Genomic DNA, 25,235 nt, shown 5'->3' with positions numbered 1-25,235 from the left:
AGAAACACCATGTTCTCATGGACTGGTTAAATAGTCATAGCAAGTACTTGTGTGTAATATGTTGAAACGTATTCTTAAACTCGAGTCAGATATACTTTCATACAGCTTTGTGGATTTAGGATTTATACGTCTATTCATATTTATATATTCATGTGTTACGACTGCATTCTAGAGAGCCTAGTGATATACAGCTCTAGAGGTCATTGAGCGTGTGCTACTTAAGATCGACAATATAACCTGGACATTTTGGTGCTGTCTCCTTATATTGCAGCAGCAGTAACATTTGATGGTGAATCAGAATCTACTTTTGGATAGACAGTTTTATCTGGAATGTTTTAAATGTTTTCCGGAAAAAAATCACTGTAAATAATGTATACTGACAAGCACTGAAAACGCATCTTGATAATTTCAAGCATCCATCTCGACACACATCGAATGAGATTCGAACCCGTACGACTAGATTGTTGTGTTTGATTGTCTAATGCCTAAATACACAGAACATCATACTTTGATTTTTGTGGCCATTTTGCCATAAATACAACAAATCAAGTATGTGGTTTCAAAGTGTTTCAATATACTATTTGTCGTTAAACGTGTCATACGATAGATGAATGGGCACATGAGACTTGCTGAATTTTAGGGGAAACGTGGCAAAATAACAACCGTTTGATATTTAACATAATGATTTAGTTACATTAGCTGTGATGATATGGTGTCGTTTGACTTTCGATGTTGTGTTGTGTTGTGTTGTGTTGTCGTGTGGTGTGGTGTGATGTGGTGTGGTGTGGTGTGGGTGACGGTGGGGACCTATACGCTGGGGTAGTGTGGTGTGGTGTTTTGTGGGTGACGGTCGGGACGTATTCGCTGGTGTGGTGTGGTGTGGCGTGGCGTGGCGTGGCGTGGCGTGGCGTGGCGTGGCGTGGTGTGGTGTGATGTGGTGTAGTGTGGGTGACGGTGGGGACCTATACGCTGGGGTTGTGTGTTGTGTTGTGTTGTGTTGTGTTGTGGTGTTGGTGACGGTAGGGACGGATACGCTCGGGTAGTGAAGTGTGTTGTGGTGAGGTATGTTGCGATTGACGGTGGGGACCTATACGTTGGTGTGGTGTGGTGTGGTGTGGTGTGGTGTGGTGTGGTGTGGCGTGGCGTGGCGTGGCGTGGCGTGGTGTGGTGTGATGTGGTGTAGTGTGGGTGACGGTGGGGACCTATACGCTGGGGTTGTGTGTTGTGTTGTGTTGTGGTGTTGGTGTCGGTAGGGACGGATACGCTCGGGTAGTGTAGTGTGTTGTGGTGAGGTATGTTGCGATTGACGGTGGGGACCTATACGTTGGTGTGGTGTGGTGTGGTGTGGTGTGGTGTGGTGTGGTGTGGTGTGGTGTGGTGTGGTGTGGTGTGGTGTGGTGTGGTGTGGTGTGGTGTGGTGTGGTGTGGTGTGGTGTAGTGTGGGTGCCGGTGGGGACCTATACGCTGGGGTTGTGTGTTGTGTTGTGTTGTGTTGTGGTGTGGTGTGGCGTGGTGTGGCGTGGTGTGGTGTGGTGTGGTGTGGTGTGGGTGACGGTGGGGACCTATACGCTGGGGTAGTGTGGTGTGGTGTTTTGTCGGTGACGGTCGGGACCTATACGCTGGGGTAGTGGTGTTTTGTGGGTGACGGTGGGGACGTATTCGCTGGGGTAGTGTGGTGTGGTGTGGTGTAGTGTGGTGTGGTGTGGTGTGGTGTGGTGTGGGTGACGGTTGGGACCTATACGCTGGGGTTGTGTGTTCTGTTGTGTTGTGGTGTGGTGTGGTGTGGTGTGGTGAGGTTGACGCTGGGGACGGATACGCCGGGGTGTTATGTTGTGATAGGGTTGGCAGTGGAGACGGATATTGTGATTGGGTAGGATCGGGGGTGTGGGGATTCGTTGTCAGGTTATTTATTGGATCCTGTTTATATCGTCAATCCCGAAATGTGTTGGTACAAAATATCATAAATTTAAAACAATCCTCAATTTCCACATACCCTATGATTAAAAAAAAAGATGTGTTTCTCGGCCCACGCCTATGTTATGCGTAAGATCCTGTTGTATAAATGCATGTAATTTATCAGGTTTCAGGTATACACAATGTTGGCCCACATTCTTGTGTCTGGAATGCCATACACTTTATGACGTGTAGACCAATCCTTAAGGGTAACTCCGTGGTCTAGTGGTAGAGCGTCCACCTTGAGGGGGTTCAATTCCCGGCCGCGTCATACGAAAAGACGTTAGAAGATGGTACTTGTTGTTACCCTGCCTCGCGCTCGACATTAAAGGGGCTAAAACAAGGGCTGGTTGGCTCTGAGTCAGTATACTGTGTCTCAGTGGGGTATTCATGTTAAATACATAATAACCGGCATGGTATCCCGGTTGGCTAGCACTATAAATTAGTCCAGACTAGTAAAAGCACTCTACTACTAGACCACGGAGGCGGTCGATGACGTTCTATACATACACCTGCCTAGAGATACACATGTTAAGAATAGGCCCCGATCACTCTATTGCTTCCCTCCCGTAGGAGACAGGTATAGCATAGGTCTACATCACTCTATCGTTTAAATAATTGTGCTTCAGCCTGTTAACAAATTCATTGTCTGCGACAACAAAATACATTGTTGCAGATGCTTCGCAATTATTTCTTAGGCTTATATATTTTATTTAAACAATATCTGGTTTTGCTAATGTACTTATAAAAAATATCAAGTCCCCATACCAAATCCCAATGATGAACAGCCATGTTTTTGGATAGGCGTACCTTAGTACCCCTGCAGTGAGGGCTTGGGCCCCGTTGCACAAAGCGATCTTAGCTCTTCGAATGTCGTAACCTATGCCAAAGTACGGGAGTTACGATCACCTAAGATAGCTTTGTGCAACGGGGCCCTGATTCTGGGTAACATTGGAAACCTGTAATCCAAAAAAGTAATCAGTTAATCCGAAAAAATATATTTTTTATACCCAGATTATGTATTCACAAGCTTGTATCATAAAGTCATCGTTATGTCTTTGGATCAACTAAATATTCAAGAGAATGTCAAAACAAAATAAAGAAAATGATCAAAAACGTTTTCCCCTTATTTAAAGTTAAAAGTTCATATTAGTCCATACTTTTTTCCCTTCTACGACTAAAAAGCGCTTAAAAGATGACATCTCTAATATAGATATTGAATACCCTTCAAATGTGAAGGCCGGATGGGGTTTCTTTTCATTGATCTGATAAATGCCCTCAACTAGAGCTGACAGTGTCTTCACATCGCTTCTAATGCACTAAGGTGTTGTTGACTGGTAAGGTCAAGGGCAACGGTTGACTCCATCTGAATACACTGGGCAAATACGTGTGAAGAGTAGGACGTGTTTACTGATTGTATCACGTGATTTGTTCTGTGGGAAAGAGGAAAAAGGTAAACAATCTTCTAAATAGAATATCGTGAATTTTGAAGGACCATAGCTGGTAAAGTTTCTCTACAAATGGTTTAACTTCAATTTGTAAGAATCTGTGTGGAAAGAAATGCCTAGAGAGACAGTAAAAGGCATTAGGTGGTTTAATAAAGATTGACATTGAAAAGAAGTGTATTGACTTTATGACATGGTGATAAGTCGGCAAATGTTTATTTTGGTAACATGTTTTCAGGGTAAATATACTCATTATGAGGAATAAATCACACGTAGATACCCAAGGGAAATACATAGAGCCTTCATAGCTCGCAACTATTTAACAGAGCGAGTTCGGTTGTATAGCTTTCATCGTGTCAAGATGGGTGTTGCCATGGCGTGAATAATGAATATACAGGGTCAATTTACAAACTCGAAAATATTAAACTAGGGTATTAAATATTGGGGAGAAACTGGGATTGTTATTTGTTACCATAAACTAATACAGATGTTATATACACTCTTCAAAAAAAGAAACGCACAGGTAGATTTTTAGTAAATGTATTGTACCTAATAAAGTCGATATATTTAATTTAATATCATAGGTACAAATACGAAATTTTGGAGCTCGATAGTCACATGTTGTCGTTGTACAAAGGCATTGAAAACTGTACATTGTCATGTCACATCAGGCCACACGATTGCGCAGAACTGCGCAGTGTCTCGGCATTTTCGAACTTGAAAGATGTTGACAGTTGAATGACAAATTAATGGCTTATGCTTGCCTTTTTATAGCCACTACCACGAGTTACGAATGCAATGATAACTTGCACGTGCATTTTGCTTCACTGTTTTCCTCTATGACATTTGACGCGTTGTTTGTCGAATATCAGGCCACCAACATTTTCCAATAACATTTATCCAATTTATATACTTGTGTAGTCAGGTTCAAGGAACTATATACTGCCTGTGCGTTTCTTTTTTTTTTGAAGAGTATATATACACACATATATATATAATCTGTAATATATAATTTTTATAAAAATAAATGAATTTCAGGTATGTTCAATTCAATTCGAGTTAAATACAAGGCATCACATAAACTGGTAATTTTGACTTCAATATTTGAAACAGTTTGCTGCTATTCAATAACAGAGGGCGTGGTCACGACGTCTCATTGGGCTACTAACGAGAATTTACGAACAGCGAGCGTGTGCTGACCCACCGGTTGCACCCGTCACAAACACATGCAAAGGCAAGTCAAGTATTCACCTGAAGAAACACGGGAACACATGTGTTAAGTCAAACCAGTTAATTGCATCCGACATCATTTTGGTCATGGTGCGTCAAATTTGGAAATGTTATTTACATGGCTACCATACAAATCTATTGAAAGGTTTTTTTAGGCCTAAATGCTGTAACACTGATCAAATAACATTTATAATGTGAAGGTGTGCGCGAGCGGGTAGATTTATTTTCCCAGAAAGGGAGTGAGTGAGCATGTTCTTTCTCCCCTAAAATCAATATTCAAGCAATATCACGGCGGGGGACTCAGGAATTCGCATCCACACAATGTGCTCATGTCGGGAATCGTTTAAACGCCTCTTTGAACTTACAGTAATTTAATTTTAATCGTTTTGGGTCATCTGGATGTGGGAGGAAAGCCCCGAGTGATGCACGTCTTAGATATTTACAACTTCGATGAAACACAATAGGCCAGGTATGGTGCTGACAAACCTAGAAAGATAATCAGGGAGAACCGGAAATTCAAACCAACGATCACAGCTTTCGGAAACGCCTAAGGGGAGTGAGGCGTTCGGGTAGCCTAGTGGTTAAAGCGTTCGCTCGTCACGCCGGAGACCCGGGTACAATGGGTACAATGTGGGAAGCCCATTTCTGGTGTCCCCCACCGTGATATTGCTGGAATACTGCTAAAAGCGGCGTAAAACCAAACTCACTCACTCACTCACCCTAAGGAGAGTTATACTCTGCACAGCACATTGCGACGCCTCAGACGACTTGGGTACGCCTACCCTCATCAACTTAGTGTTTAAAACGGTTGGACAGAAACCAAGTATATTTTAAAGCAATTCGCTGATCGGTTACTCGGTGATCCGTGAGAATATAACTTTGGGCTGGTGGGGACAATGAATATGCATTATCCGTCTGTAAGACGTAGTCACGTCAATTTAGGGTTTGGGTGTGAATAGGCTTAAGGATTTATTTTGTATAGAAACTATTATTGACATTGATAGTCAGTCTTGTAAACATTTTATAGGTGTTTAAGAAACATATTTAATCAAACCGGCAAGGTTGAAGCACCGGTTTTTAGACGTAAACAGGTTTAAAAATCATAGAGTGATTCGTCTGATATCTGAAGGGATTACCACAGCCTAGCGACTCATGGCGGTCCTGTTTATAACACCCGGTAGTGAGGTGTTGTGTCAGGAGTGTTTAGCTGTCAAGGGTTAAGATGGAGCTGTGTATAATATCATGGCCCGGATATACGACATTCCGATTTAAGTTCACTGTCTGCAATGTTTTCTTCAAAGGGATGGGTTTTGCTTAAACTTTCAGGAAATAGAAGCGCTTCAGAATGCATGTCCACACCGACTTGCATGCATACACGCCCTCACATGTGCGCTTCAGAATGCATGTCCACATCGACTTGCATGCATACACGCACTCACATGTGCGCTTCAGAATGCATGTCCACACCGACTTGCACCGACTAACGAGTCTATGCATAGTCCAATCAAAATCGCGCAACGAAATCGAAATCCGGTCAGTAAAGTGTCGTGTAGAATTCGGGCGATTAAAGGATTTGCAAAGCATGTACATCGCCAACTTGTTGTAAACAAAAAATTCCAAATCTTTTCATGTTTTTAATCAAGGTGCTCACGCAATTTGATGCACTTCACGATGTATGACCCGTTTTATAACACTATAGAACTTGATTATCGATCATATCGTCTCGACTGGGCGCAGCCATTTTGTTTGATACAAATACAAGTGATACCAGAATGTATAAAAACCATGTCCTTACTGACCAGAATGTATAACAGACTCACACGATCACCCCACAAGAGCATGTCCTTACTGACCAGAATGTATAATAGCCACACACGATCACCCGACAAGAGCATGTCCTTACGGACCAGAATGTATAATAGCCACACACGATCACCCGACAAGAGCATGTCCTTACTGACCAGAATGTATAATAGCCACACACGATCATCCGACAAGAGCATGTCCTTACGGACCAGAATGTATAATAGCCACACACGATCATCCGACAAGAGCATGTCCTTACGGACCAGAATGTATAATAGCCACACACGATCATCCGACAAGAGCATGTCCTTACGGACCAGAATGTATAATAGCCACACACGATCATCCGACAAGAGCATGTCCTTACGGACCAGAATGTATAATAGCCACACACGATCACCCGACAAGAGCATGTCCTTACTGACCAGAATGAATAATAGCCACACACGATCACCCGACAAGAGCATGTCCTTACGGACCAGAATGTATAATAGACACACGATCACCCGACAAGAGCATGTCCTTACGGACCAGAATGAATAATAGACACACGATCACCCGACAAGAGCATGTCCTTACGGACCAGAATGTATAATAGCCACACACGATCACCCGACAAGAGCATGTCCTTACGGACCAGAATGTATAATAGACACACACGATCACCCGACAAGAGCATGTCCTTACGGACCAAAATGTATAATAGACACACACGATCACCCGACAAGAGCTTGTCCTTACGGACCAGAATGTATAATAGCCACACACGATCATCCGACAAGAGCATGTCCTTACTGACCAGAATGTATAATAGCCACACACGATCATCCGACAAGAGCATGTCCTTACTGACCAGAATGTATAATAGCCACACACGATCATCCGACAAGAGCATGTCCTTACTGACCAGAATGAATAATAGCCACACACGATCATCCGACAAGAGCATGTCCTTACGGACCAGAATGTACAAAAACCTCACACGATCACCCGACAAGAGCATGTCCTTACGGACCAAAATGTATAACAACCTCACACGATCGCCCCACAAGAGCATGTCCTTACGGACCAGAATGTATAATAGACACACGATCACCCCACAAGAGCATGTCCTTACGGACCAGAATGTATAATAGACACACGATCACCCCATAAGAGCTTGTCCTTACCGACCAGAATGAATAATAGCCACACAAAATCAACCCCAAGAGCATGTCCTTACGGACCAGAACACACACACACACACACAGACACACACACACACACACACACACACACACACACACACACACACACACACACACACACACACACACACACACACACACACACACACACACACACACACACACACACACACACACACACACACACAAGCGCTACAGCAACCGTGTCAACACCAATCTGCATGCTGATCACCCATTGGAACTGCGTTAACGGTGAACCGTTTGATTAACTGTAAAACTGCTTAATATGCTTTTCAGAAATTGGCCTGATCATTTTCTTAATGATATGCTATGGTTCTTATGCATGATGCGCCTCACCACGCAACACCTCACTGTACCTATCAACACTGCCGTGAAACTGATTCAAGTGCACTGAATTTCGCTTTGTTGGGAACTTCATTTCTGTAATGTCAGAGTGAGTTATAACGCTTAACTTGATAAATGAGCCGAGTTACTTTGAGCCACATGATAATAACATTGTGTGAGAAATGTTTTATGTTTGTTTGCGTGATTACTACATGACGTTATGTTACCGCCTAGGTCTGTTCTCACGCCTAAGGTAATATGTTACTCGGATGACAGAACACTAATGTACGTTTATTTTTATGTTTGTGACCTTTTTCATAGAAGACGACTCTCACAACAACAAAGTGCTATCTCATGCTGTTGTGTACTTACGTGCTAGTGCAGTTTGGTTAAACCCCAGAGACAGGCATAGAAATATCATCATTCTAAACTCGTATATGTCGAAAACATCTACACTATGGCGTTCGATGCAAATGACCGATTACTCTTCATTGGCAATGACAGTTAAACGGCTTTGAATGAAAAGTTTTGTAATCCATACTATTTATTGAACAAGACTTGGAATAATGGTAGCACGTGCTGGATTCGTGTCACGAGTACCCTGGAACCATTCCATTCAAGTGGATGTATTCACGCTAGATGTATCATCAAAGACAGTCTTAGCTACGGGCAAGGAGGGAATATCATTTGCACTTAGTCCTAGAACTTGATTTACATGTGTTACAATAAATCCTTTGGCAGCGCCACACACCTTTACAGCAGTTATCACTACATTATGTTCCGTAGAAATAGATTTATCGATAAATTACCATCCCAACAGTACTGTCTTGAAATAAGAAAAGAACTTTATATCCCTTTATCGGGTTAGGAAAGATCGATAATGGTCCCATGTTATGCCTTTAGAATTATATCACAACTCTGTGTTTACATTTCTTCTTGGGTTAAACTAGAGCTATGGGGTTTGCTAACACTGTAGACGTTTCCCACCAAAAGCTGAACCAGAGTTTAACGTTGCGACAAAGATAATTGCACGTATATAGTCAAGTTCATAATAGTTTATAATGCTAGCCCACTGAGATACCATGCTGCAGTTTAACATGAATACCCCACTCAGACACACTATACTAACTCCGAGCTGACCAGTCCTTGTTTTAGCCCCGTCATGCCGAGCGCCAGGCAGGGTTCCAACAAGTACCGTATTTTAACGTACGGATCGGACCCAGACCTTCCCCTCTCCGGGCGGATGCTCTATCTACCACAAGACCACGGAGGTGGTCGAATAGATGCTAGCACTATAGAGATGACCATGTGTTATTAGGGGATAGAGGAGATGCTTTGGATTTTTTAAACAAAATAAAATGTTCCCAAAACGCCTTTCGATATAAATTGACTTCTGATTTTACCAACAAATATTGTTCACGGGACATACTGGAAGGTCTGAAAATTACGTCTTTTGTTCCAAAAAAAAGAATCTTAGCTCTTTTTATTTTTTGTTGAAAAATAAACCCCAAGACTCTGAAACGGTCTGTCTCTAAACGTAGCAACTGACACTGAATATTGGGTATTAAGTGGGTATTTAATGGGGTTTTATTGGATATTTATTGCGTATTTAATCTGTGACTGTCAGGCTGATTGGTACCCTGTAATATATAGTCGTGTTCAGATTAATGGAAATAACAAATGACTAAATGCAATAATTGCAATCGATAATAATGTTCCATTATGGAACACGAACGATTTGATATTTTTAATCCTAAGAAAGTATATTCCCTACGTGGAACAACATACTGAGAATCAGGGAGGCTGGTGTCTTTTTTTAAAGAGCTGAAAAAAGTATGCCAACACAAAGAAACATAATATATAACGTGGTTCAATGGTGGAGGTATGTAAAAAGGGCTCTTTCCGTGCAGCGATGGCAGTGTTTGTATAAGATATATAATATGTGTAAATTCTAATAACCTGTCATCCTTTAAAGTGTTGATTTTGGGAATAACCCAAGCTGCGTGTAACACGACCTCTGGTGTCATCATCATCACACGAAGACATATTTCAGACCCGCTGGACTATTGGACCGTGGTGCCTATTTCACCCAGGATTCCCGACGCTGCATATTCAGAGGGATCAGTTATTGCCATATTGAATCTTCGGTCCCGTCCTTCAACATTGACTTGTCTTTGCATGTGTTTGTGATGTGCCATCGATGGGGCAGGATACGCTCACGTTTTCACGAACACCTAGTATGTTCACTATTTGAAACACATGTTCATGATATAGTCGGAATCGTACAAGCGACTCTGCTTTTAGTAGAGATTTCTTATGATTATGGAAGAAGTTTGTCGCTTTTAATTTCAACGAAAGGCTTATTTCACATTCTGAATAAAAAATAACAGGGTACAAGCACATTACAAATATTCAAAATGATTAAAAAATACTAAACCGATTGTCTTTTGCTATGAAATATATCAACACTGCTGGATAAACAAAGTGTCTTGAGTGTAAAAAAGGTACAGCTATCCAGCTTCGGCAGCAAAGAGACCAGTGGTGTTATTTGATTGTGACGTCATGGTAACGATGACGTCTGCATTTTAATGAAATCTCCTTTGAGATATCGCTTGATCTCACCCAAACGATATCTCCCGTGGAAGCCAGATGATGAGCATAGTATATACAATTAGAATTTCATTTTCGGAAAATACATCTCTAATGTTTAGAGCGTTATAACCGAATTTGGGCTAAACCAGCACAAAAACATTTTTGTTATATTTGATGGTCTGAATATGCCTATTCGCTAGTTGTTTAATAGGCAAGAATGCTTTGGAAAAAGAGGTCATAATCAATGTTCTTTCTATGGTCGACTTGTGGCGTTCCAGCATGTCAACAACGAAACGTATGGCTTGCTTATAAACGTGGGCCCTATTTCATTAGAGGCTGACAACATAGGTTTCTAGGTTACTATAACTGGGGGCAGTCCTATAGACAACATATACTGGCTAAGGACAGATAACATTTTCTATTAAACTGCTCGCAGACGCGGAAATAATGGTGAGATAAAACCACTACATGTCAACACAAGCTGCGCGGAATGGGGTGAATATTTCCAGGGCACTATATGATAATCGCGTCGTCACGTCCGACCTTGTGTTTCGTTCAACGAGTGCGCTGTGCTGAATGTATTCTTCCGCGCACGATTCCAAACAGTGCGGAGTTAACGGGAGGACAAATACCCGGTCGTATTTCGGCCAGTGGACAATGGGCGGGTCAAACTGTGGCGTTAGGCTGCCGACACCTCCATAAGCAATGAGATCTTTATTGTATGGACAAAATTGTGTGGGTTTTAAGTGATGTCTGGGACACCGATAAGCTGTAGAAGAATTCCTATCATTTTGTGGCGACCCGAATATCAGCGAATCTGTAATATGAGATCCATGTCATTGTTGGGTTGCATGGCGTTACGCTGTCTATTCAGGCCAGACTCATGAGCGACGGACAATGCTGTTTGTAATGCTTAATATCTAAATCATGGATGTCTACTGAAAGATGGAGAGAAGCTTAATCGTTACAAAGATATGGCTTAGTCGGCAAATTCTGACCATTTCTCATTGTCCTAATATTTAAGATAGACCTGCAATGAGCGTTGCGTTGAGATCGGTTTGTGGAACAAGGCTCGTCCCCGATGAATGCTCTTATGCAAATATTCCAAAGAGCGTTAAAGATAGTTTGATCGGGCTTACAGCATTCAAGGCCCTAGTAAAGCCTTCAAAATATTTTAAGGTAGGCATGATTTTAAAATTTGAGGCACCAGTGACCAAGTTGATCTCCCATGCAATTCCCTAAAATTTTGACTTGTACATTTCTTGCATATGTTTCCGTGTTTTTTTAGGTGAACATGACTTGCCTCTGCATGTGTTTGTGACGGGTGGAGCAGAATATGCTCACATTTTCGTGAACTTTTTGTATCATCACTATGCACGATTCAGTCGAAATCGTACAATGGAATCTTCTTTCACCAGAGATGTCTTTATGAAAAGAGATTTGTCGCATTTATTTAATTTATATCATCAAATGTTGTTATAGGACTGCCATTTAGAATATTAAACAAACGTATTGTGAGTGGTGTGAAACAAGGTCGCGATATATCCCTAGCGTTATTCAATAAAACACAATTTTTGTATAAAATGTAATCATAATCTAAAAGTCGATTTCAATACGATATATTAAGTTCAAAAATATAAAAATCATGCCGTTTGAATTCCCCAAAAACAAAATTCACTTCATCATATAACGATGACCGTATATATCGTTACCACTTGAAAATGCTACACAATTTCCGTTCTGAAAATCGAATACTTTAGCAACATCCAAGATTTACGATAAATATTCAAATTGGTATTCTACGTTGGTTTCTGGTGCGTTATGACAGCTATTGAGCATGGGGTGTGTAGTTGGGATATATACTACAATACTAAACTTTACCTCTCATTTGAGTCCATCATATGTTTGATTTTCAAATGAAAAAACAGTGCCTCTTACGTTAGCGATATAATATCCCCCAAATTAACTGTACTGGCGTTTAGTCAACACTCAGAGAATATTTCTACCTGGTTTTATGTTTTAAAATAAATTTGATTAAAACTTAAGAATAAAATTGCATAAAACACAACTGTTGATGGGTATCTTCGACATATTTTCTTTGAAATCAATGAATTTTGGGGGGCACAAATTTACAACATTTCAAACATCGTAGGGGTCATGTGGTTGCATATTCATTTATTATACCCAGTCTCCATTGAATCAATTAAAATAATAAATTACCAAGCCACAGAGTCATTGTTAGAAACTGTTGTAGGAGTGTAGTTATGGTTGAACAGTCATAGTCATAATTTAACAATAGCTCTTTCAATTTTCAATTTATTACATAGAAAAACAACAACTCGGTATACTATTTTTCTCCTTAGTTTAAAGCTGTTAATGAAAGGCTGTTCATGAAGTTGTAGGTGACGTGAGGTGAAATGGGGTTTGGACTCCGAGCCGACCAGTCCTTGTTTTAGCCCCTTAATGCCGAACGCCAGGCAAGGTAACAACAAGTACCATCTTTTAACGTCTTTTGGTATGACGCAGTCGGAGATCGAACCCCGGACCTTCCGCACTCCGGGCGGACGCTCTACCACTAGACCATGGAGGAGGTCATGAAGTTGTAGCTCCACTGATGGACTTTAATTTGCGCTGTGACCGCCAGCAGTAACAACAATAACACCTTTTACGATGATGATGTGCAACCCTGCTTTGTGTAGATCACGTTGTCTGTTATGGAATGTGTTCTTTTGTATGGAAATACGTAATAGTCTCCGTCACACTCGGGAACTGTTGAATATATAGATATGACACTGAAATTCTTTCGCGTGAGATTTCAATATGACTGACATGTGATTCATCTGTTGAGATGTTCAAAGGAATTATCAAGATGCCTCGAGAATGTAACATTGAGAGTTGTTTATAGACCTGTAGTCACTTCCAAATGATGGCGGCGACGATATACAGTTTCGGTAATGTCAAGATGAAACAACTGAACTCAATAGCGCCCCTGCCCCGTGTTATTGATTGTAATACTCATTTAGAGGGGGCTGGTGGGGTAGCCTAGTGGTTAATGTGTTCACCCGTCAGGCAGAAGATCCGGGTTCGATTCCCCATCTGGGAAGGATGTGTGGCCTATTTCTGGTGTCCCCTGCCGTCATATTGCTGGAATGTTGCTGAAAGCGGCATAAAAACAATATTAACCATTTAATATTCAAAGGAATGGGGATTTTTGTTGCGTGCAGGATATGTTTGGGTAACTGCCTCAAAACACGCCAGTTTGTTTTCTGTGGAAGGTGAAGCCGAACAATGTAATTATTTTCACATATTTTTTCGGACATCCAGTTCGTCAAACGAATAATGTATTCCTATAAAGCCAGAGGTTAAATTTTTCATGGAAAAGATATTAGTTTTCAAAAAGAATACATTCCCCACGTTGACTTCCTGTTACGTGACATTTGACACCCCCGGACACGGGTTTGGTGGATTACGGTCTTGTTTGATCGATACCACGCATTTCCTTGGACTTGACAGATGAGAAAGAAGACAAAAGTTTATGGATAACTTCTTTATGATACAGTAACTGTAATAGCGACGATGTATAAGAATCTAAATCACTAATTTGTGAAACATTATTAAGCAATTGCATTGTTTTTAATAATTCAATAGAAAATGTTCGGTAGAACTAGTATATAGTATACTAGTATGTAGGTTTTATTCATTGTTCCAAATATTCAAAAATGTCATTGAATTTCCAGTTAAAAGTACTGAAAATATATTAGTCACCCACATCGATTGAGTACTGAAGCTAATGCTTCATCAATGACTTTGAATACATGAAATTGATCAATCTGTTGTGGCCCAATTGACGTATGTCGATGACAATGACGACAACCGACGTATACATGGATAACCGAGCATAATACAGACGTACCCACCCTGTTGCAACAACACGTTAACTCTCACCATCACCACTGAAAGGGCCAACCTTTTTGACTGCGAGCAAACTCACTGACCTGTGTGGGCTCTTGGCCCAGCTACACCCAACATCCACGTTATTAATACAAATCATCGCCAAATACCCTGAAAATATGTTAATGTGATAATTGGATAATGTACGCGTTGACCATAAATGATATGTATTGATGCCTTCGTATCACTATGCTGATTCATATGGAGCGTGTGTTTTATCCAGGGATGGAGTGGGGGTTGAGAGGAATGTTGCATGAGAGCAAAGGGACCAACTGCATGCCTTTGAGTTAAACAGCACCTGGCGCCGACCGTGACACTGCAATAAATGGCAATAATATATAATAATGAAACAAATCCAGGTCCAGTCGTCTTGTTCCGTTACCTATATATCACCTGGGGCAGGGAACCGTGACATTGCTGATTTCAAAGTTCATCGCATACCGACCAATCCCTCCGCGTATAGTTCGTACAAAAAGATTTTGACAAAAGCTTTTTAAATGGTTTATGAAAATATGGCATACAATTTCATATCGAGCAACATTCAAAAGGGGTCACGATTCTAATGTGTGATGTGGTCGTCACTTGAACAAGTAAAACTATTCAATTTCGTTCCAATGATGAATCTCCCAATGCTTGCCGAGATGAACTATGGGACTGAGGTTAGCCGAGTACTTGTAACGCGCATCGATGACTTAAACCATAGATGCACACCTAACCGTGTCCCTGGTATACTGTATTATGCTAATAAAATCATGCAATACAAGAATACAGTATTCTGATTAGTCCGCCAGCGGTATAAACAACGATTTCTTTAGACACAAGTTTAACTGCTTAACGCAATACTGCCACTGAAAATTGTTACGAGATGCCCGTTGAGATTTCTGGATAATTAGAAAAGCATGCGCAAAACTGCCGCGCAAAATTGGATTTGACCAAAACATTACAAACGTTATCAAAACGTTACTAGGCTGACAACACAGTCGTCGAAACACCGCAAACTTAACGTCCAAAATGCAACTATCAATACATCACCATCGAAAACATCACTATCGAATACCCATTTTTTATGGTTTCATTTTTAGCCGACATCAAGCATTGGTGTATACTTTCTTTTGCGCAGCAGTGTATTTTGAACTGAAAAATCGAAAAACGACTTAAAAAGACTTTTGTGATTGTATTTTATTTGAAAACTGTAACATCATGTGGTTACGTGTGTTGTTGTTGTTGTTTTTTTAAATATTTTTTATTTCAATTCAGTAGACATAAATGTAACATTGGTACATGAGGTATATACCTGTAGCAATTCATAGAATCTTAAAACATGATCAGATATGGGTAAGTACATCTATTGATTGACTGAGAAATTATAATAAGTAGGCTGATAATTCCTTCCATTTTCTGTCGAATCTCCTAATACTACTATTTTTCATTGCGATGATGTTTGCTATTTTACATACATCTTTCAATATTTTTATTAAAAAAGGGAAGCATAATGGAGTTTTCTTCGTGCTTGACTGGTGCACGTTGTTTTTTGCAAGCAGAATTATGTGTTTGAACAGGTAGTTGTTTTTGTTGTAGCAAAATCATTTATCCAGAATGGTAATATGAATATCATATGCAAGTTTCTAGTTTAGGTACATTTCAATTTCTAACCAAAATTCCTTTACTAAAACACATTCTACATACACATGGTATAATTTTACAGATTCATAGGCACAAAATGAGCATATATCAGCATCTGTTAACTTCATTTTCCATATTTCCTCTCGGTATATAGAGCTCTATTTATGAATCTGTATTGGAAATCTATTAGTTTAACATCATTGGTACACAATCTACAATTAGAGAAAACATAATTCCATAAAATGATTTGATTAAGTTCATTTTCCCATTTATCACACATCAGAGAAAAGTTAGTTGTAGTTATAAGTTAATCATAAAATATTCTGGAGCCCTCTGTTCTTATCAACAAGTCTCTCAAAATGTTATTTATGTATAAGTTAGCTGTGAAAGAAGATCTGCCATATATTTATTGCTTTTTTCAATGACTTAGCGATATTTAGCATTACCCTGTTGTAGTCAAGTATAGTACCTTTAATTTGAAATTGGTTTTGAAATTCTTCAAATGTTAAATATCTGTTGGTGCTACATAAATCCTTTAACCTAGGAATACTCTTATTAAACCAGTGTTTTAGAATGAAATTATTTTTTCATGTGTTGTGTCTGTGGAATGTTGTAACGGTGTCGTGCACAACAGGACCACACCTTGCAGGCTTCAATATAAACTCTCCTTGGCGAACAGCTTAATAATGTTCACAAAGTAAAATGCGCAGGACGATTTCATCCCCTCGTAACGATGTGATTCTAGAATAGCTTGGTGACAATTATACCTAAGGAAAAGAACTTGGATTAAATGAGATTGCCCTTGGATCCTAAATATACAGCCTACTGACACAACTAGACTCAACAGAAGCCAATAATATCATCACTTTCTAATTCAGTAAAGAATTATGTTTTACGTTAAAATAGAATGACTATCAGTCTCTTGTATGTTCACACGATCGACTGCACATGAACTGAATAGGTATCCTCAAAGCATCACATAAGCTTCTTCCCCTAATATTCTAATCTCAGACACGTCTTGCTCCTATTCATGAGCAGCAGGTGGTTTCGATTCTAAGATGGATATTTGTTGGAGAATCTTCCACAGTCGTTATTGTTAAAGAACTCCTATTTCAGTTCGTTCAAACACGGGCTATATCTCAAGGGCGTGGCCAGATCGTGCTTATGATTGAAGGATAGTTCTGAGAGCTGATGGAGACGGTGGGCTAGGATTGGGGGTTGTCCGCACGGGGGTGGGGGGTGGGGGGTGGGCAGGCTCAGAAGCGATGGAGAACCAGTAGGAGTGTAGTGGATGTCAGGTAGCGCGGGCTAGAAAACGTGGGAGAACGTCATTTATTCCTTTGGGGAATGTGTCAAGTTACGGGTATTTTGGCACGCCTATACAGGTGCTTGGCGTGCTGATTGTGTGAACGACGTGTAGACACATGGCATGTAGATACGGGTAGATGGCGTGTAGATGCGGGTACGTTTTTCTTCAGTTGGTTGGTATTTCAGCAGGCTCCTAACTAATAATGTTAACAATTTGTTTTTTAATACATAGCATCTACACGGTTTTGCATACAAAAATGCATTCAAAGAAATAAAATATGGCAGTTTGACCAAAGCTTTTTGAAATACAGTAAAGTACGTTTATAACGAACACGCTTATAACGAACTGACTGATATAACGAACTTAGTTTTTAGTCCCGACCATTTGTTGTATAAATGCTGTATATATGCCTATAACGAACTACGGTTATTACGAACTAAAATTATTGGTCCCTTTGAGTTCGTTATAACCGTAGTTTACTGTAATCTCAATTGCAATTGATGGTGGATGTATACTTTGTTAACTCATAGAATTCAGTAAGCTCCTTCTGTATAAATTTTTTAAAGTTGAAAATGATTCGTTTTGACACAATAATGATAACTTACGAGACTCGCTGAACCTCTGTCCCACAGTTCGGCATTGCATGCGGAGAAATCAACATTGGTATTGCATTCTCTAGTTTAACTAATTCACGCGGCTATTAAATCACTTAACACAATCGTGGCCCTTATTGAACGTTGTTCGATATAAAATTGTATACCATATTTCCATTAACCAGTTTTTATCAAAATCGGCCGATATTTGTACGAACTATATGCGGAGGGATCGGTCGGAATGCGGTTTGCAGTGAACAGGCAATGTCGCTGCTCCACTGCCGCTCGACGGGTTATGTTATAACGGAACAAACCGAGTGGACCTGAATTCGCTTCGGGGTTTAAATAAACCAAATATTGCCACACACGACTTATTCATCTTGACTGCTTAGGTTCATTTAGTGTCAAAAACGATTATCGTTCTAAGCTATTTATTTCAATCGTTGATTACACTGTAGTGCGGTGGGAAGCTTAATGCTGAAGCATCGGCTCGTCATGACGAACACCCGGGTTTGATTCCTCAATGGGTACAGTATGTGTAGCTCATTTTTTATGTCCCCTGTCGTGATATTGCTGGAATATTGCTAAAGGCGGCGTAATACCATACTCACTCACTCACTCACTCTGTAGTAATGACGGTGGGTAGCAGCCTAGTGGTTCGCTCGCCACGCCTAAGACCCGGGTTCGAATCCCGACATGGGTACAATGTGTGAAATCCATTTCTGGTGTCCCCCGCCGTGAAATTGCCGGAATATTGCAAAAGGCGGCGTAAAACCATACTCACTTATTCACATGTAAGATATTAAGTATATTAACGGGAGGGGACACAGCATCGAATATCAACATTCGGATACTAATTCCAAATACTCCTACTCGCTTACAGGCTCCCAAATACAGTTATTCTATTTTGGACGCAACTCTGCACAGCGAATCGCGGCGCCTTAGACGACTTGGCCACCCGTGCCCCCTCAAATAGAATGAGGAAAAATTAGCACTTCAATAGATATTTGGAAGAAGAGTTAATGTAGCCGCGAAAATACAATTTAAATGAAACCCAAACTGCGTATTGATACGATCTGAATGATGAGTGAGCTGGTTTTAGTGTGGGAGGAAAACCCGAAGAGCTGCTAAGCCGCTTTCCATAAAGCGAACACTGCGCTGAGGTGATCGTAACTCCCATACTTTAACGTAGACTTACGACTGTCCTAACGCTATGGAGCGGGGCCCAGGCGTTTACCATATGGTGAAACCCACGAGCACGGGTATGCTGACAAACCTAGAAATATAATCACGTCGAACCGGGATTCGAACCCACGATCACAGGTTTTTTTTCCAAAGGGACGTAACTCTGCCCAACGGATTGCGGCGCCTCGGGCCACCCGTGAACCTAAATCGTGATACATGTGTTATGCAGTGGAGACACACCCAAGATAACAGTGCAAACAGCTCACTGTAAATTGAGACGTTAATCTGCCTGTTTATTTCTACCCAATTGTTACCAACTCAAGTGGAAAGAAAAAACAGCAACACACCCAGTATATTCAAAACAGTCATTAAGTCTTTGGGCTCTTCCGCGATACTGGGTGCTACTCGTAGCGTAACGCCTAGCTTTGAATAGCTATGGTCCTAAAACATGTGTTTGTGTGTTGAATATGTCCTCATAAATAACTAACATGGGAGAAAACTGGCAGAATAAACAAGGCAACAGCCAACTCAGTGAATGGGCGGTGCATGTCAAACGCACCTTCTGTTCTCATACCATCGCTATAATTGCTCCTTGAAATATTTTGCCGGTGAGATGATGCATGTTATGTCACCCTGTGCCGTTCTTGGTAATTACTGCCTATATCAACATGTAAGAATTAAAACGCATTTTTATATAGCTTTCTTAAAAAAGGGTAAAACCCCTCCACAAGACTGTATGACGTGAGAGATTACTTCAACTTTCCAATAGTCAACTTTCCCTGAATGTCGAGCAATATTCCTGCATTTCCTGCGGTTGAACAATTGACTTTCCCTTGCATGTGTTTGTGACTGGTGTCATCGGTGGGGCAGGATACGCTCACCTGTTTGCGAACACCTGGTATCATATCTTTTTGATAGATTCATCAACACATGATCATGACATGGTCGGAATGGACCATCTACTCTGCTTTTAGCTGACATTTTTTTTATGAATTTGGAAAGGGATTTGTCGCTTTTATATACAACACTTTCAACTGGAAGAACTATTGTAATACTACAGAACAATAACGGATATCTGGCGAACCTTTTAAATTCGTGTCATACGTTCACAGCAGGTATATATAGAGTTGTTATGAATAAGTACATTTATTAAGGTTTTATGGACATACTTCTAAGGCATTCAGACACGTTGGCTAAACCAAGTCTCTAGAAGTATAATAAAGCATAATAACAACGATACATATCTTATAGTATAGTCAGTCAGCCGTTTTTATACCACCAATGCTACAGCGCTCCCACAATTGTGATGAGTCAAAAAACGACGTGCTCCAATGACGAACTGTATTGAAACATTTCTAGGAATATTTCCCAAGCCGTTTGTATGTAGACATCAGGGCAATTGTGTTGAAAAATCTCATTTTCACAATATCCCAATTTGCTTTCTGACAGCCTCACGGTATGGTAGCCTCATTGACTGTCCAGATTGTCACACACGGTAAAGGAGAACATGGATGGTTGTTGTTTGTGTGCGATGTACCTGGGTTCTCTTAGGTGAATCTTATATGTATTAATTCTTTGAAACAGGCACGATGATTTCAAAAGAGCTGTATCGGTATATACCCTTCCGGCGATGACATGTTGATTTAATCGTGACCTCTCAGCATCTGTATTCATCTCGGATGATGATGCGCTATTTTGCACTAAAACATATACAGTTTCGAGCCGGTGTTGATACTGAACACTGCCTTGACCTGGCTTTCAAGGGGGATACTTACTTAATAAATGCCCACGTATTAAGCTACGTATTTTGCGACACAAGAATAGTCCCAGTGTACGCTTCTCATGAGATTCTAGTCATAGTGGAGACCCCTACTGGCCCCGGGGTAAGTGCTTATTGGACGTGGGTAAGGCCATCTGTTGGTATATTTGCTAGGCAAATATTATAAAAGACCTAGGTTTGAAACTATCCGTATTCAGAAAATATTATTCATGGTTTTCTTAATAGGGACATTTATATTTATACGTTTTAAAAGTTTATGTTAAATAGAATTCCAAACATCAAGTCCAGAGAATATTTGTCTCGAAACAAAGATAATATGGCGATGGAAATCGTTGAATGGATACGTATAATGTATCAAGTATAATGTATAATACATAATGTATAACGTGAATGCATGTTATAAAAATGATTCATTAGAATGCTTAATAATGACAGCAAATTCTTTAAAGTGTCGTCGGAGATTTTTAAACTCAAGAAAATACAATCAAGGATATATCGGAAGATGATATGTAGAAATATTCCTTTCCGTAAGGTTGAGAAATCTTATATTACCAGTACAATTTATCCAAACAATTTAACCGAAACGTAAGTTCACCTGACAGCGCCCATCCTAAAAAACCGTTAAGTACTCCTGGGAGTGATTAAATCAAACATCACACAAAGTGCAATGTCAACATTTGAAAAGCTGAAAAGAAGTAGACAAATTCAGCAATACAAATTACACGAAATGCAGAACAAACATGATTTATATACAACACGCCGCCACACCTTAAACCCTCGTCGACACGGGTATGGAATAACTTCCTATTGAGCGGAACATGAGCTGAAGACACCGGTATTCATAACGCCTCCCGATGTACATGTAGTGTATGCTTGATCGAATGCATGACATCATCACTGACACTGACGAACGTGCACTCTCACAGTTACCGTCTCTGTGTATGTGTGTTGTGTTAGTGTATAGTGACGACCACTTGCGCAATAGTCTATAGACGGTACCTCATACCTGATAAATGTTAAACTGAAAAATCAGGAAAGGATAGCGGGATAACAGCACTATGTAAGTGTATTTGATAGACATATAAATAGAAGAGTAGATAGATAAGTAGATAGATAGATACTATTAGATAGATGATGATCAAAAAGTGATAATTGTTTACTCGTAGCCCTACTAGTAGGTATTCATATCGAGTTATCAGTAGCGGACGACCAATCCGAGTGCTGAGACAGTAATGTTACTTCACCTTAATAATATATTTAGTTAAAGGAGTTCAAGGACTGATAGATCGATGACAGATCGATAAAAATATACATAAATTAGACGGAGAGAAAGATGGACAGATTTGATTGTTGATATGAATTAGTGAGTGTTAGATTTTACCGTTATATCGGCGGCGTTTCAGCCATATTGTGACGAGTGGTTCAGATTAACTATACGGACTCTTGCTATATCTTCATCAATTACATCTTTCTTTTTTATTTTCCTAAGCTCCATATTGAATACATGGACCTCTTATAGCCTTACATATTCGTGTTTTAACACCACGGACCACGTTTGTTATTCGTGTCCGCCTTTACCGGACACACCAGTGTCAATAATACCGCGATTAAGTGGCCTTGTTGTTTAATTGCATACAAATCGGCTATTTACAGTGATATTAGAGAACTTTCCCCGTACAGTCGATAGATTCAATATTTGACTTAAGACTTCCATTTTTATAACGGGTAGAGTCCACACGAACAGAACGATATTATGGGCTGAGTGGCTTGCATACGTGTCTCCATTATATGACTGTTAACTTTCTCGCGCCCCACCGCCTGGCAGCTTGGGTTGTACACTCCCCAGGGAGCTGAGAATGAAAATCGCTGGCACCGGGGAAATAATGTAACGCTTTGTGACTATAAATATGCACATTATTATTATTATTATTATTATCATTACTACTACTACTACTACAGACACTCGCATTACAGGTAGACTCTTGTGGTAAGGTGTAGCCGTGAACAATTATTTTTGTAACCCCCACCCCCCCCCCCCCCCCTCCCTCTATAATACATACCAGTTATTAAATAATGTTCAAATTTATGCTTTTGATACTTGAAAAAATATAACGGTCAGTTTTTAATGGACAGTAGTGATTGATATCATGAGCATTGATCCACGCAATTGGGATACGATGGAAACCTTTTATCGCTAACATATACCATTTATTAATTAATGTTCAAATTTATACATTTTGATATATATATATATATATATGTTGGCGATAAAAGGTCTAAGTCTGAGGATATAAGTGCCTGTTTGCCTCCTGTGTGTTCTTTTCTGCGTGTTTTAATTTATTTTTTGAAGCAGGTTACGGTTCCGCCGAAAGAGGAAGTTTAATTCTCTTAGCGATTAGACAAAAAAATACCTCAATGAAATTTGGTTTGGTTATAGCCGTTTATTCGATAATACCCGATACCACTCTAGTAGTAAATCGAAATTACTTTTTTACCACATTTTATGTTACAGATCGAAAATTTAGTGGAGGCTGCAGAAGGAAAGATATAGCCCGTGTTAGAGCGTTGCATCAGACGAAGCTTAAAGACAGCAGACGAGGTAGGTGTGTCTAGCTGGTTTTCGTAGCCGTTGCTTCTGTGGCGACATGTTTGATTGTTGATTAACGCCGCATTCAGCAAATTTAATATTCCAGCTATATAACAGCGGTCTGTAATAACCGCGTGTGGACCAGACAAACCAGTTATTTCCATTGCATGTGCATTTTATCCCCTTAATGCCGAGCGCCATACAGGATAACAATAAGTGCCATCTTTTAGCGTCTTTTGGTATGACGCAGCCGGGGATCGAACCCCCGAACTTCCGTTCTCCGGGCGGACGTCCTACCACTAGACCACGGAGGCGGTCTGCAGTAAAAGGAGATGGATTGGGGATCAACATGTTTAGCATGTGCTAGTTTTGCATACCACATGCTGCATCATGGTACACGGAGACATGATTGTGTAATGGGTGAAACACCATAAGCCATGCAGGGATGATTTTTGCACAGCTCTATGGATGCTTTGGGGGCACGGGTGGCCCAGTCGTCTATGGCGCCGCAAGTCGCTGTGCAGAGTTGCGCCCCTTTGGCACGCCAGAAACCAATGATTGTGGGTTTGAATCCCGGTTAGCCCTGATTATGTTTCTTGGTTGTCAGAACTATACCAGTATTCGGGGATTTACCAAAGTGGTTATCGTATGAGACCTTCATCACTTCGGGCTTTCATCCCATATGAGACTGCCACGATGAGACATGACAGGAATACTATTCAAGGAGGCGCAAGACCCAACTCTCTCACTCACTCATAGGCCTTTTAAGGCATGTTTAAAATGTAAACAGCCGGGCGGACATCTGGACGCACGGACATAGGGCAGAAAAGGCATCACAACAATAAGTTTGTTCTCCTGTTACAGTAAACTACGGTTATAACGAACACTCTTATAACAAACTGACGGATATAACGAACTAACTTTTTAGTCCTGACTATATGCTGGAGTTATGCTGTATATATGCTTATAACGAACTACGGTTATAACGAACTGAAAATAGTAGTCCCTTTGAGTTCGTTATAACCGTAGTTTACTGTATTTCATATAATTATTCGTTTTATACCGACCGACAATAATGTTAATCACTGAAAATTATTTCATTCACCATAAAGACCACATCGTTTCGAAAAGAAATCTATAAACCAGATAATAAGAATGAGCCTGATCATGTTGAATGCACTTTGAATCAGGGAGGACATGTAACACGGGGATAAACCCGTGAAGGTCCGTGGTAGAATAGATTTTCAGCATCCCATGCTTGAAGTAAAAGGCGACTATGCTTGTCTTAAGAGGTGACTAACGGGATCGGGAGGTCAGACTTGCTAACTTGGTTGATGCATGTCAACGTATCCCAATTGCGTAGATCGATGCTCATGATGTCAATCACTGGATTGTCTGGTCCAGACTCGATGATTTACACACCGCCGTCATATAACTGGAATATTGCTGAGTGGCGTTAACAGCAACAAACAAACATAACGCGTACAGACAACACACGCAGTACAGTTGTTTCCTGATAACGTGGAACATCCGTTATAAAACAATATGCAATCTCCCATATAACATCATGTAAGAGGCTGATACAATACTAAAATATATTTTGTTCATTTATTTCTCGATGGGATGTCTCAAACTGGAATTTTATCGGA

At 40.4% G+C, this 25,235-nt stretch overlaps 1 protein-coding gene across 2 annotated transcripts in view; it reads left to right on the top strand.

The window, feature by feature from the left end:
• Positions 1 to 25,235, top strand: part of LOC139463817 (uncharacterized) — a 39,992-nt gene that overhangs the window by 5,687 nt on the left and 9,070 nt on the right. Inside the window, exons 1-2 of one of the 2 annotated variants that reach the window (XM_071245152.1) lie at positions 21,952 to 22,059; positions 23,512 to 23,598. Coding sequence is in view for 1 of the 2 variants with exons in the window: in XM_071245151.1 (XP_071101252.1) it covers positions 23,512 to 23,598 (87 nt within the window). In the remaining variant the exon portion in view is untranslated. Of the gene's footprint in view, positions 1 to 21,951; positions 22,060 to 23,511; positions 23,599 to 25,235 lie in introns of those variants that run through there. The other variant, XM_071245151.1, reaches the window with a different exon arrangement.

This window comes from Haliotis cracherodii, unplaced genomic scaffold (genome assembly GCF_022045235.1).
Source record: "Haliotis cracherodii isolate W230 unplaced genomic scaffold, xgHalCrac1.p SCAF_16, whole genome shotgun sequence".
NCBI lineage: Eukaryota > Metazoa > Mollusca > Gastropoda > Lepetellida > Haliotidae > Haliotis > Haliotis cracherodii.
Note: the sequence above shows the minus strand (reverse complement) of the source record. Positions and strands in the feature narration are given on the sequence as shown.